General features: G+C 36.6%; 1 protein-coding gene across 1 annotated transcript in view; it reads right to left on the bottom strand.

Annotated features, from left to right (window-relative positions):
• Positions 1–497: 497 nt before the first annotated feature.
• LOC150089150 (solute carrier family 15 member 4-like) overlaps positions 498–14,033 on the bottom strand; it is a 78,879-nt gene continuing 65,343 nt past the window's right edge. The window contains exon 7 of the mRNA XM_090389513.1: positions 498–820. Within this exon, the coding sequence (XP_090245639.1) occupies positions 498–820 (323 nt within the window). The remainder of the gene's footprint in view (positions 821–14,033) is intronic.

Genomic DNA, 14,033 nt, shown 5'->3' with positions numbered 1-14,033 from the left:
ACTAACCTAGCCAATTTTGCTCCAACATGGCCTTCTGTTGTGATAATGGCTAAAATATCACAGATCTGAAGAGCTGTGAATTGATTCTGAACTTACTATTTACTTGATTAAGTTTGAGATCCATAGTTTATCAGTTGGTGTGACATTCTGTAAAAACTAAGATAATCACTTAGTTTTTAACAGAAGGAATAAATTAGGTTTTTTTTTTTTTTTTAACTCTGATTTGGCACATATAAAATTAAAATATGGATGTACTCCATTAAAATGGCAAATAAAAAAGTGCTTCTTGCAAATAATAGATATATTACTTGCAAAATTATCCTCTTTTTATTTTTAAATCTGGTATTAGCTAATGAATACTGAAATTTAAATTCTAATCCTATATCATAAAAACTGACATTTCATATAACTAAGTTATTTCACAGAAGTAAAAAAATAAAGTTTCTGAAATATAATACAATATTACAAATTTATTAATCTGTATGCTCTTGGTAATTTTATTGAACAACTTGATTTGTACTTCCTGTAAACAGTGATCCTCTTCTAGATCTACTACCTCTTTTCTTGATATTTAGTTTTCTTGACACAAAAATAAATATCAATAATGAAATAGTCTGAATTCCTCCAAGGATGAAAAAGTAATAGTCTAAATGACCATAATTAATGTTGCCAGCATCCTTCTCTTCATTAAGCCATAAAGTCTTAAATGAAAGCAACAAGGCAGTTCCCAAAAAACTTCCAACTCCAGTACAAAAACAAAAGAGTCCCATGATAATGCTTTGCATTGGACGAGGTGCTTGGGAACATGCAAATTCCATTCCTGTGAAGAGTAAAAAAATATAAATATAAAAATTACATATTTAGATACCGTGAAATTTCCAGAAATTTAAGTTTGCTAAATTTATAATTTTATTAATAATTACCTGTAGCTAATATTGAATTATTTTAAGAGATCACATTTTTAAGAGATGCTCGATCAGATAAAATTATCTACATTGTGAATATTTATACACTTCTTAAACAAACGTGATAAATTTTTTTTCATACCAATGAAACCATTACAGCAAGACACCCAATCCTAAACCTCATTCAGAGACAGCCAAAAAAATAAATAAATAATAAATAATTTAAAAAAATGGTAACATTTTAATAATCATAAAAATACCAACTAGAATTGGCCAACTAGAACTGATTTACACATCAAAACAATTGATAAACTGGCTAATATTAGCATATTTGTAACAAAAAAAATTCAAATTAAAGCTTTAAATGGTTTGAGTAAAAAAATGCAAATGGTATTCATTAGCATTAGTTAGCAGAGACACAATGATGTAAGAAAGCAAGCTTATACAGCATCAGCCAAAAAAGGAAAAAAAAAAAAAAAAAAAATATATATATATATATATATTCCCATTTCACCCATCCATTTGCTCCCAAAGTTTGTCTAGTTCTTCCTTGAATTCATTTAAGCTATCAACTTCCACAACAACAGATGGAAGTTTGTTCCAGCAATCAACCACTTAAAGGCAGACTAAAAAAACTGCTAATGGCAAACTTCAGCACATCTATTCTACAACTGTCTTTCCTCAATTTGAGTTTATGCCCCCTCACGTTCATAATCTGAGCAAGAGGAAGAATCCCATCAGCATTGAGCCTGCTCAAACCATTCAAGGCCTTATACACCTCAATCAGATCACCTCGCACATACTCTTTCTCAGGTCTCACACAAGGGGACAAAAACTGGAAAAGGATAGTTTCAGGATGGATGAGTGGAAATTTTCCTTCGCCCAGACAGAGTCAGTGGGCAGCACAATTTTAAGGGTTGGAAGTAGTGCTGCCATTAAAATGATACTGATAAAATAAAAAAATAATTTATTGCCACAATAGAACTAAATTGTTATTTAAATGAGAAAGTTCATACTGATAACGGTATTTAAACACTGAGTGAGCAATGACTACTGCCTAGGTGGTTGCAATATGTGCAGCGTGAAAGCAGGGCTTAGCTCATAAATGATTGAGAGAGATAAAAAATAGGTAATAGGAAATACATAGTTAGTCAGTTTCACAATAATGTTTAAACAAAAAAAAATTGTGATCAGTGATATGATATTGCTAAAAACATGCCTAGAAAATATCAGTCTTACACTTTTACCTTGCTCAGCATATTCATTGAATTCAGTTAGTACAACTTTTGCAGACAGTTGCAAAGAAGCAAATATATTTCTAACTTCATAAAAAACAGGTATAATTTTTTCCCCTCATCTCACATTTGCTGGAAGCAATTTGTGAATGTGTTGAAATATCAAGGTAAAACTTTGAAATGATTTAGTAAAACATAATAGTCATGTCGTGCACAACTTCCTCATCCTTAGTGAAAATTAGAATAATATCAATGAAGCATTAAGAAAATAGTGCAGTAAAATGATAGCAAAATGTAAAGTGGGTGGACTTCTACATCAAATGCAAAATTTTGAATTTGCATTCTTATCTGTGTTGGGTATCTATCTTGAAAAGAACTGACTGTTAGCAGAAGGCTGCAAGTTGTAGATCATGATATTTCAATTGTTGTTAATTTATACAAATCATTTATCATTTGTTGTTGTTGTTGTTGTTTGGTTTTCAGGAGCATTAGCAACTAAGGCCATATTGCTCCGGGAATATGCAGTGGTCATTCCCTGACCTTTCCGTATCCTCCGTATTTGGTGGTGATGGGCTCAAACCCCGGTCTAATCAAGAAGCATGTGCTACGCACTGCTGCTCCTTCCCACCTGGCTATGGAGGCACCATTTATCATTTAAAGAACTACTTGAAATATGTTTCATTATTATCAGGGTATGGAACAGACCAGAGCACACAGGGATGCCATTCTGACACATGCCTCGGTAATTTCATGTACATATTTGATTATTATAAATAAAATATGTATTTTATTAATGAGTTCCATTTAGTTAAATTTTCCATTTTGACATCTGATTATATGTGGAAATTTTAGAAAATAAAAACATTGAAAAAAAAAAAAAAAAAAGAAAACCAAAACACAACTAAAGGGAGGCAATCCAACAGAGACAATGAATTTGTTCTGAGATCAGCTTTAATTAACTGTTCATAACAAAACTATGAACAGCAGAGGAAAGCTGATTTCAGGTCCTATCCATTATCTCTATTTGGTTAGGAGCTGTTATTGATTCAGAGAGATGACATTTCAAACAATATTTGTAGCCATACACACTAAGGCTCCATAATAAAACTTGGTTATCGTTATTTTCTTGTTTGTAGGTTAATACATTTACATCAAAACATCTGCATAATTTTTTCCCCTTAAGTCACTTGGTGGCTACCTTGTTTGTACATGAGTCAGCAAAAGCTTGAGCTGTAAAAATAGCTATGAGAAAATTAAACTAAAGTCACTAAAAGACAAACCAATCTCATATTATGAAGAAAGTTATCATGAAATGTCTCACTTGAAATAAATAATGATACACTTTTCCTTACAGAGAAATGCTTTATAGTATTAGTAATGGTAAAATGATGAACAGAAGTAAGCTTCCTTTCATCAATTACACAGCATTAGCCAAAACACTACCCACATCATTTATCCATTACAATACGAGTCATTCCAATTACAATACGGGTCATTCTTCATACCTGAGATCACATTAAATAAACCACCCTACCTTGTGGAGCAGTTATTAGTATTAGCCATATCATGCAAGGAACCCTGATGCTTTTGCTGAACAAGCTAAAAAATTAATTAATTCATTAAAAAAAATAATAATAATAAAAAAATCCACATAATTTGTATTTATGACCCCTACTCTGCAAGCATTGGTAACAGAGAAAATTCCACGTTCATTTTACTTTCTCCTTTTAAAAGCTTTATAAACACTAAGCAAAAACAGTTAAGACTCCCCAAAGGTGCCAAACTATGCAGCACGCATATACAAAGTCTTTCCTCATAAACATCAAGCACTTTTCCCATCTCTGGAGCCTGTCAAGAAGCTTGGACTGTTTTCTTAGATGCAGTCTTCAAAGTACAGTCTTACAACTGCTTTATACAATGAGTTTATGATTTCCCTCTCTCTAAAAACAAATGTTTGCTTTTAAGAGAACTTCATGCCTGACTATATAACTCCCAAGTCCCTTTCTTCGTCTACTGTTTTTAATTCAACCCCATCAAGTGTATATGTTATTTTGGTGTTCCAATTACCCAAATAGCTTAAGTCCTTCTGAAGAAACACTGCTTAGCACTGATTTAAATGTTTCTACTGGGAGAAAATTTTTATCAGCATGGCCTACACTTGTAGGTAGAAGGAATCTATTTTGTAGAGATGATTCATTTGAAGAAAGGTGGCATAAGAGATTTGCCAATATCACTGAGGATACCATAAGAGTTAAGGTAGACTGCTACTTAGGGAGTTCAGGGGTTATAGAGATGTGCATTTATCTGATATGGGTCAAAGTAATGTATTTATGACCCCTTTCACAACACATCTCCAGAATTCTTGTTTATTTCCACAAAACATTTGTTGCCATAGCAGAGACATGGTGTCACTCAGACAATAAGGAAGGCAGAATTTGAATACATGCAGTACAATGTATACAGTAAGGGCAACCATGACAGGAAGAGTCGTGCTCTTAGTTAAGAAGCAAATTAAATCTAAGGCAGTGCATTCAGTCAACATAGGTGGAAAGTGCAATGTTGAGCCAGTCTAGTGTGATATAAGAACTGGGAAAACAAAATTGAGAGCAGGAGTGTGTTACAAGCCTAATGACTGCGATGAGTATACCAAACAGCTATACAGAGAAATAGAGTGGGCAAGTAAATCACAATGTCTTATAATGGAGGATCTTAACTTTCCAGATGTTGAATGGAATTTGTGGGTTGGCCACTCACACACTAGCAAGACGTTTGTGGATTTCTTGGATGACTGTCTTCTACAGTAGAATGTTAGAGAGGCAACAAGAGGAAGCAATACTCTTGATCTGGGTTATCAGCAGTGATTCTTCATGCATTAAGAATATGCAGGTAAAAGAACCACTGGGTGGCAGCAATTGCAGTTTGTGATTGCTGCCACCCAGATTCTTAATGTAAATTTTACATAAGTAATACTTATATAGAATTTAATTAAAGACATAATTACTGTCAAGGGTAAAGAAAAGTCATTTGCTTTCGTAAGGGTGGCTGCAGTGGTCTCGCACAGTTTTTAAATTCTATGCACTGGGACCAACTGATGATGTTACCAACAGCAAATTCTAAATGGGAAGCATTCAGAGAAGTAATAATAAAAGGTACTAGGATTTTCATACCAAATAAGAAATGCTGTCCAAGGCTTAGACCTAAATGGATGTTAGATGAACTACTGAGACACGTAGCAGAGAAGAAAAGTGCATGGGATGCATATAAATTTCAAGTGATACAGAAGCTTATGGTATATATAAATTAGTCTGAAATCAAGTCACAAAGAAGGTCAGACAAGCTAAGGCAGATTATGAGAAGTCCCTGGCAAGAATGCAAAGACTTCTTTGCTTATATTAACAGCAGAAGGAAGGGACTGAATCACATTGGGACATGATGTCAATGAGATAACTCAGTGGTTTTCGACCTTTTCTTAATAACGACACCCTTAAGTAATTTATTTTATTTTGTGGCACCCCTAGTCAATTTTCTGCCTGTTAGATCCGATTCTCTCTCTCTCTCTCTCTCTCTCTCTCTCTCTCTCTCTCTCTCTCTCTCTCTCTCTCTCTCTCTCTCTCTCTCTCTCTCTCGTGTGTGTGTGTGTGTGTGTTTTTATTTATTTATTTATATATATATCTTCATAGTTCCCTGAGAAGCTGTGACTGGAAATAAATAAATAAATATATTTTTTTAAATATTACATCTAATATTTAAAAAAAATATGTTATATGATAGTTATTATAATAATATAATTATAAACAAAATTACAATTCATAACATAAGTTATATATACTTAATAATATTTTTTTCTTTATATAGAGGTACTAAATAAATATCAATTATAGATCACCACAAAGTTAAAGAGATACTGCACAATGGATACTGTACACCTTTTTATAATGAAATAAACATAAATTAAAAAAAAAAAAAGTTTAAGTAACTTAAACCAAAATTATGTAGCACCCCTGGAATGTTGTTGCGGCACCCCAGTTGAAAACCACTGGATTAACCGTTGATGCCCCTTCTCAGGTTGCTGACAAATTGAATAGGTATTTTGCTCTACATTCACACATGAGGAATTGTTTAGGAGAGGGGATGCCAGAAGTTTATTAAACTATAACAGGTTGAAGCTTAACATCGGAAGGTACCGCATATGGGTGGCAGTAATCTCAGAGTAACTTATCAACTGTGTGTTACTAGAGTGAGAATAGTGGAAAATGAAAAAGACCTGTGGATAATTGTGCAGTCAGATATGATATTCTCTGAGCAGTGCAGACATGCTGCCAGGACAGCTCTTATAGTTTTGTCAATAATATACAGAAACTTTGTCTAGCAGGGATAGGAAGGTGTTTATCCTCTTGTACAAGGCCATGGTTAGGCCACATCTTGTGTTCTGTATATAGGTCTGGTGGCCTCACTTTAAGAAGGACACAGATGTGCTGTAACGAGCGCAGAGAAGGGCAACCAGATTAGTGAAGAGAACAAAAGGGTGCTCTTACCTAGAAAGTTCAATTTGCAAATTGCAGTGTCTGGAGACTAGGTACCTGTGGGAGGTGTTTAAGGCCTTGAATGGACTGAGGAAGCTAAGCATTAATGATACTCTTCCTCTTGCTGAGACTACATACATTAGGGGGAGCAAATTCAAATTGAGGAAAGATGGTTGCAGAACAGATGTGCAGAAGTTTGCAGTTTGCCTTCAGCCAGCTAGTGGTTGACTGTTGGAACAGGTTTTCATCTATTATTGTAGAAGTGGATGGTTTGAATAAATTCAAGGAAGAACTAGACAAATTCTTGCTTTCTTGCATCATTTGCCACTACTACTGCTACTAACAGCCAATACTGACAAGAAGTTCCAAGGATACTGATGTTTCAAATGAATGGGAAGCTTGTGCTAGGAATACAAATGTAAATAACTTCAAGCCATGTGTCAAGGTAGTAAACTATAGAAGAATAAGTTGCCTTCAGCTGTGTCTACAGTAATGTTAGGAGTGTGGTCAATAAAATGAGGCACCTCCGTAGCCAGGTGGGAAGGAGCAGCAGTGCGTAGCACACGCTTCTTGATTAGACCGGGGTTCGAGCCCATCACCATCAAATACGGAGGATGCGAAAAGGTCCGAGAATGACCACCGCATATCCCGGAGCAATATGGCCTTAGTTGCTAATGCTCCTAAAAACCAAATAACAAACAAACAAACAAACAAACAATAAAATGAGTGAATCCAAACTCCTCATTAGGACAACTAATGCTGAAATAATAGACTTAACAGAAAAGTGGTCAACTTAAATTACGGATTATGAGTTTCACTATGGTACATACAATGCATTTAGTAAATGCCAGGAAAGATAGAAGAGTTGTCTGGATCATCCTTCTTGTCAAAAGCAGCCTGGGCATGAAAAGAGCTTTTGCAGATTCAGAAGTTAGGCATGCTAGCACAGAATCTGTTTGGTGTGATTTAGTTGGAATTAAAGGTATGAGAGTGTGAATAATCTAGACCAGAAGATTTAAAAAAATATGGCAGCAGTCTCTACATGGAAATGGAATGTGTGAGCAAGCATGAATATCTTATTATGGGTAATATCAATTTGTCCCTAACTGATTAAACAAAGTGGGATGGCAGCTCATATAGGGATCAAAACTTTTAAATAAATTTATGATTACTTCTTACACCAGCATTTTAGAGAAAATACTAGGGATAAGAATATTATAGACTTGATCATTAGTCATGAATCAGATGACATCATAGAGCTCGCAATCCAGAAACCATTGGCAGGTAGTGATCATGCATTTGTTAACTGTAAGATGAAGAACGAGGTTGCAGTTGTTAAAGGTAAAGGTTTTAATTTCAGCAAAGGGGACTAAGACAGTTTAAAACACTATGGAATACCTTGAAAGCAAAATTTAATATTAGTATTAGTAGTGGCAAATGATGCAAGAAAGCAAGCTTACAGAGAATCAGCCAAAAAAAAGAGCAAAAAACCATACACTTCATTCACCCATATCCTCCAAGAATTTATTCAAATTATCCATTTCCACATCAGCAAAATGGAAATTGGTTGCAATGTTCAACCATCCGCTGGCTGAATGCAAACTTTCACAAATCTATCCTGCAAACATCCTTCCTCTATTTGGATTTATTCCCTCTCTTGTGCAGTCTCAGAGAGGAAGAATGCCATCAACATTCAACTGATGGGATTCTTCCTCTAGCTCAGAAAAATCACCTGAGAGGGCATAAATTCAAATTGAGGAAAGACAGATGTAGGATAGACGTGCGGAAATTTGCCTTTAGCCAGCGGGTGGTTGGTTGGTGGAACAGACTCCCATCCCTTGTGATGGAGGTTGATAGCCTAAATAAGTTTAAGGCTCAGCTGGACAGGTATTTTGAACGAACAGAGGGGTGAAGTAAAAGTGGGTTTTTTTTTTTTTTTTTTTTGGCTGATGCTGCATAAGCTTGCTTTCTTGCATCAAATGCCTCTACTAATGCTAATGCTAACTTACTCAATCCATTCAAGACTTTAAATACCTCAATCATACTCAAGATGCAGCCAAACCATGATCTTGTACAAAAGGATAATCACTACTAGCAAAGTTTCTGTATATCATTGACAAAACTCATTGCACTGCCCTGGCAGTCTGTCTGCACTGCTCAGAGCATTTCATATCTGATTACATGATTACCATCAAGCCCTTTGCATTCTCCCTGAAGTAGTTCCAAACAGTTGGTAAGTTAATCTTGGATTACTGCTACTCATATGCAGTACTTTGCATTTGTCAATGTTAAACTTCAACTGCCATTTCTCTGCTCATTGATCTAATTTTCCTAGATTTTGTTGCAGTAGCTCATCATTACTATTTTTTTTTTTTTAATGAAAACTCCATACACGAGACGTATTAGAACCTATAGTGCTTATTACTGTGCATGGGTTGGAGATTAGCAAGAAGATTATTTGTTGACATTAGACGAACTTCTATAGAGTGTAATTATCAGGAAATACATATAGTAGTAGTAGTAGTGGCCTGTGATGCAAGAAAGCAAATGTATGAGCTTATGCAGCATCAGCCAAAAAAAAAAAAAAAAAAAAAAATCACACCATTCCCTCCAAATGCCTGTCCAGTTCCTCCTTAAATTTATTCAACCTATCAACTTCCACAACGACAGATGGAAGTTTGTTCCAGCAATTAACCACCCGCTGGCTAAAGGCAAATTTCCACACATCTATTCTACATCTGTCTTTTCTTAATTTGAATTTATGCCCCCTTAGGTTCGTAATCTGAACAAGTGGAAGGATCCCATCAGAATTCAGCGTGCTCAATCCATTCAAGGCCTTATATACCTCAATCAGATCACCGCGCAGGTGCCTAGTCCCCAGCCACTGCAATTTGCAGAACTTAAGCCTCTCTTGGTAAGAGGATCCCTTCATTCCCCTCACCAATCTTGTTGCCCTTCTCTGTACCCGCTCAAGTAAATCTACATCCTTCCTAAAATGAGGTCTCCAGACCTGTACGCAGTACTCAAGGTGTGGCCTGACCATTGCCTTATACAGAGGGATAATCACCTCATTTTCCCTGCTAGCAAAATTCCTATATATCATTGACAAAACCACATGATCTGCCCTGGCAGCCTGTCTGCATTGCTCAGAGAACTTCATATCTGACTGCACAATTACTCCCAGGTCTTTTTCATTTTCTACCACCTTAAGTATAGTACCACACAGTTGGTACGTTTCTCTGGGGTTATTTCTACCCATATGCAGTACTTGGCATTTGTCAAGGTTAAACTTCAGTTGCCACTTCTTAGCCCATCTGCCCAAATTATCTAGATCCTGTTGCAGTAGCACACTGCCATTACTGTCATTAACAACCCTGCCAACTTTTGTATCATCTGCAAACTTCGACATTAAGCCTGATATACCTTCATCAATATCATTGATAAATATACAAAACAACAGTGGACCCAACACCGAACCCTGTGGGACTCCACTAATAACATTAGTCCAAGAAGAGCAGCACCCATTGATTACCACCCTCTGTCTTCTCGCACTTAACCATCCTTTTATCCATTGTAGCAACTTACCCTTAATACCATTCTGCTCCAATTTGTACAATAGTCTTCCATGTGCAACAGTGTCAAAAGCTTTCCTGAAATCCAAATATATGATATCAAAATTGTTTTTTGCATCCAGTTTCTTTGTAACCACATCATAATATCCTATCAAATTTGTCAGACAAGACTTTCCCTTAACAAACCCATGTCTGAATTATTGCTGCAGTCTTGTCTAGATGATCCTGCAATGCATCTTTAACCAGCGACTCCATTATTTTACCCGGAACAGAAGTTAAACTAACTGGTCTGTAATTACTCATGTCACCCTTCGATCCCCCTTTGTGAATTGGGGATACATTTGCACATCTCCAGTCCGTGGGAACCTCCCCTGAGTCCAAGGATGCTCTCATAATTATGGCTAAGGGTTTGCTTAGTTGCCTTGCCGCCTCCTTTAATATAACTGGATAGATCCCATCCACCCCAGGTGCTTTTCTTACGTTTAACTTCAACAATTTCTCTTCCACTTTGCTCTCAGTTATTACAAGATCATTAAGCACCCTGCTACAATTTGATAACCTTCTGCCATTTTCAAACCTTAATAATTCCTCACGTGTGAATGTAGATGCAAAATACTCATTCAGTTTGTTTGCTATCTGAGCAGGATCATCAACAGTCGAACCATCGATGTCAAGTGGACCAATCAGATTCATCCCCTACCTTTTAGAGTTTATATAAGTAAAGAAATCCCTGCTGTTTTTCTTAGCATCTTTTGCCAAGGATTTCTCGTAATCTGCCTTCGCCTGCCGAACCTCCTTTGTGACCTGATTACAGATTAACTTATATCTGCCATAGGCTTCTGAGTCGCTTGCTAATTTATATGCATCCCATGCATTTTTCTTCTCTGTTACGAGTCTCATTAGTTCATTTGACAACCATTTAGGCCTAAACCTTGAACAATATTTCTTAATAGGTATGAAACTTTTAGTAGCTTCCACGATTAATTCCTTGAATGCTTCCCACTTAGAGTTTACTGTTGGTAACATCGTCAGTTGATCCCACTGTACAGAATTTAAAAACTGTCGGAGACCACTGTACTCGCCTTTATGGAAGCAAAAACCCTTTCCTTTACCCCTGATGGTAATTAAATCTTTAAGTAAATCCCACGTCAGTACACTGTGATCACTGCCACCTAGTGGTTCTTTTATCTGCAAATTCCTAATACATGAATGATCACTGCTGATAACCAGATCAAGAGTATTACTTTCTCTGGTTGCCTCTCGAACATGCTGCTGCAGAAAACAATCATCCAATAAATCCACAAAAGTCTGACTAGTGTGTGAGTGCCCAACCCACAAGTTCCAGTCAATATCTGGGAAGTTAAAATCCCACATTATAAGACATTCCGATTTACTAGCCCACTCTATTTTTCTGTACAATTGTTCATTGTACTCATTCGAGTCATTAGGCCTATAACACACTCCTACTCTAATTTTTGCTTTCGCAGTGCTTATGTCACACCAAACTGACTCAACGGTGCACTGTTCATCTATATCAACTGGATGCACTTCTTTTGATTTTATATTTTTCTTTATTAATAGCATAACACCTCCTCCCTTCCTATCCTATATGAGGGAAGGCTGTTCCAGAAAACAGAAACTGAATGAATAAATGAAGAAGAAGAAGAAAAGTTGGTTCTGTGAGTTTGAAGTTGGACATTAAAAGGATGCTGAGTGGTAACGGCACATGTTCAGACTGCTTTGAAAGAGAGATCAGGAATTATAGAAGCCAATTCAGAACAGTGCCCATGGAAGTATGTATAGAAAATACATGCAGCAAAACAGAGCATCCATGATACAAAGTGGAGAGAGACTGTTACAGATGAGTCATTAATTAACCCAACTGCTCTTTTTTGAATGGAATCTAGAAGTCTGAGAGAGGTTTTGGGGGCACTGCCCCAGATGTGGGAACAATATTCCATGGTAAGGTGGATTTGCGATTTGTATAGAGTGAACAGCTGCTTAGAAGAAGAGTAACATTGAGAGTGAAAAAGAAAACTCAGTTTTTTAGATGCAGAGGAAGCAATATTTGCAATGTACTTATGCCAACAGAGATTAGAAATCAGAATAATACCCAATAGAGATATATCATCTTACCTAGAAATTGGAGTGCAATCAAAGATAAGCATAGGAGTAGAAGAATCCTTTTTGTGAGACATAAGACAGGAATGAGTTTTAGATGGATTGAAATCAACTAAGTTATCTTTGGCCCACTGGAGATCAGCATTTAAGGAATTGGTAGTGGATATTCGAGAAGTTTAAACTGTTGAGCAGGGCAAGGTTTCTCAAACTGGAAGGTGGAATGCAATGTGATATCATCAGCAAAACTATGGATAGGATTTCCAGTCAATGGAAGAAGGTCATCAATGTACAAGAGGAAAAGAGTGGGAGAAGAATTGACCATCAGCATTAGTGGAGAATTTAGAAAACAGAGAGCCATCTACCATGACCCATAGTGAGCAGTCAGAGAGAAAACTGGATACTCAATTACAAAAAACATTTGGCAAACCATACGATGAAAGCTTATTTAGAAGACCTTTATGCTAAACACAATCAAAAGCTTTTGAAATGTCAAGAGCAACCACTTGAATTTCACCAAACTTTTCCATTGAATTTGTCCATGGATGGGTAACATAAGCCAGAATATCACCAGTGGATTGATACTGAGCGAATCCATACTGGCAATCATTGATCAGATGGAAGGTTTCTAATCTTCCATCTGATCATCCCCATCATCCCCAATTTCCGTGGTGCCACCCGGAAATTGGGGATGATGAGTTTCAGTACGGCTTGTATAATGTATTTAGGAAGGATAGAGTAGATAGAAGGGGTGGTGGGGTAATGCTTCTTATCAGAAGCAGCCTGAGTGCGACGATAGCTTTCCCAGATTCAGACATTTCACATGCTAGTATAGAGTCTGTATGGTGTGAGATAGTTGGAAACAAAGGTACAATGCGAGTAGGCGTAATCTACAGACCAGGTGATTGTGAAGACTATGACAAAAGCCTCTACATGCAAATGGAATGGGCAAGTAAGCGTCAATGCCTTATTATGGGTGATTTCAATTTGCCTCTATTTGCAGCTTGTATAATGTACTGTTGAGTCAGTTTGGTGCGAGATAAGCACTGCGAAAGGAAAAATAAGGGTAGAGTGTGTTATAGGCTAATGACTTGAATGAGTACAATGAACAATTGTACAGAGAAATAGAGTGGGCCAGTAAATCTGAATGTCTTATAATGGGGGATTTTAACTTCCCAGATATTGACTGGAACTTGTGGTTGGTCACTCACACACCAGTCAGACTTTTGTGGATTTATTGGATGATTGTTTTCTGCAGCAGCATGTTCGAGAGGCAACCAGAGAAAGTAACACTCTTGATCTGGTTATCAGCAGTGATCATTCGTGTATTAAGAATTTGCAGATAAAGGAACCACTAGGTGGCAGTGATCACAGTGTGCTGAAGTGGGATTTACTCAAAGAGGTAACTACCGTCAGGGTAAAGGAAAGGGTTTTTGCTTCCGTAAAGGGGAGTACAGTGGTCTCAGACAGTTTTTAAATTCTGTACAGTGGATCAACTGACGATGTTACCAACAGTAAATTCTAAGTGGGAGCATTCAAGGATTAATCGTGGAAGCTACTAGACTTTATATACCGATTAAGAAATATCGTTCAAGGTTTAGGCCTAAATGGTTATCAAATGAACTAATGAGACTCGTGACAGAGAAGAAAAATGCATGGGATGCATATAAATTATCAGGT

Source organism: Mastigoproctus giganteus, chromosome 2 (genome assembly GCF_048544385.1).
Source record: "Mastigoproctus giganteus isolate SK-2022 chromosome 2, ASM4854438v1, whole genome shotgun sequence".
In the NCBI taxonomy this organism is placed as follows: Eukaryota; Metazoa; Arthropoda; class Arachnida; order Uropygi; family Thelyphonidae; genus Mastigoproctus; species Mastigoproctus giganteus.
Note: the sequence above shows the minus strand (reverse complement) of the source record. Positions and strands in the feature narration are given on the sequence as shown.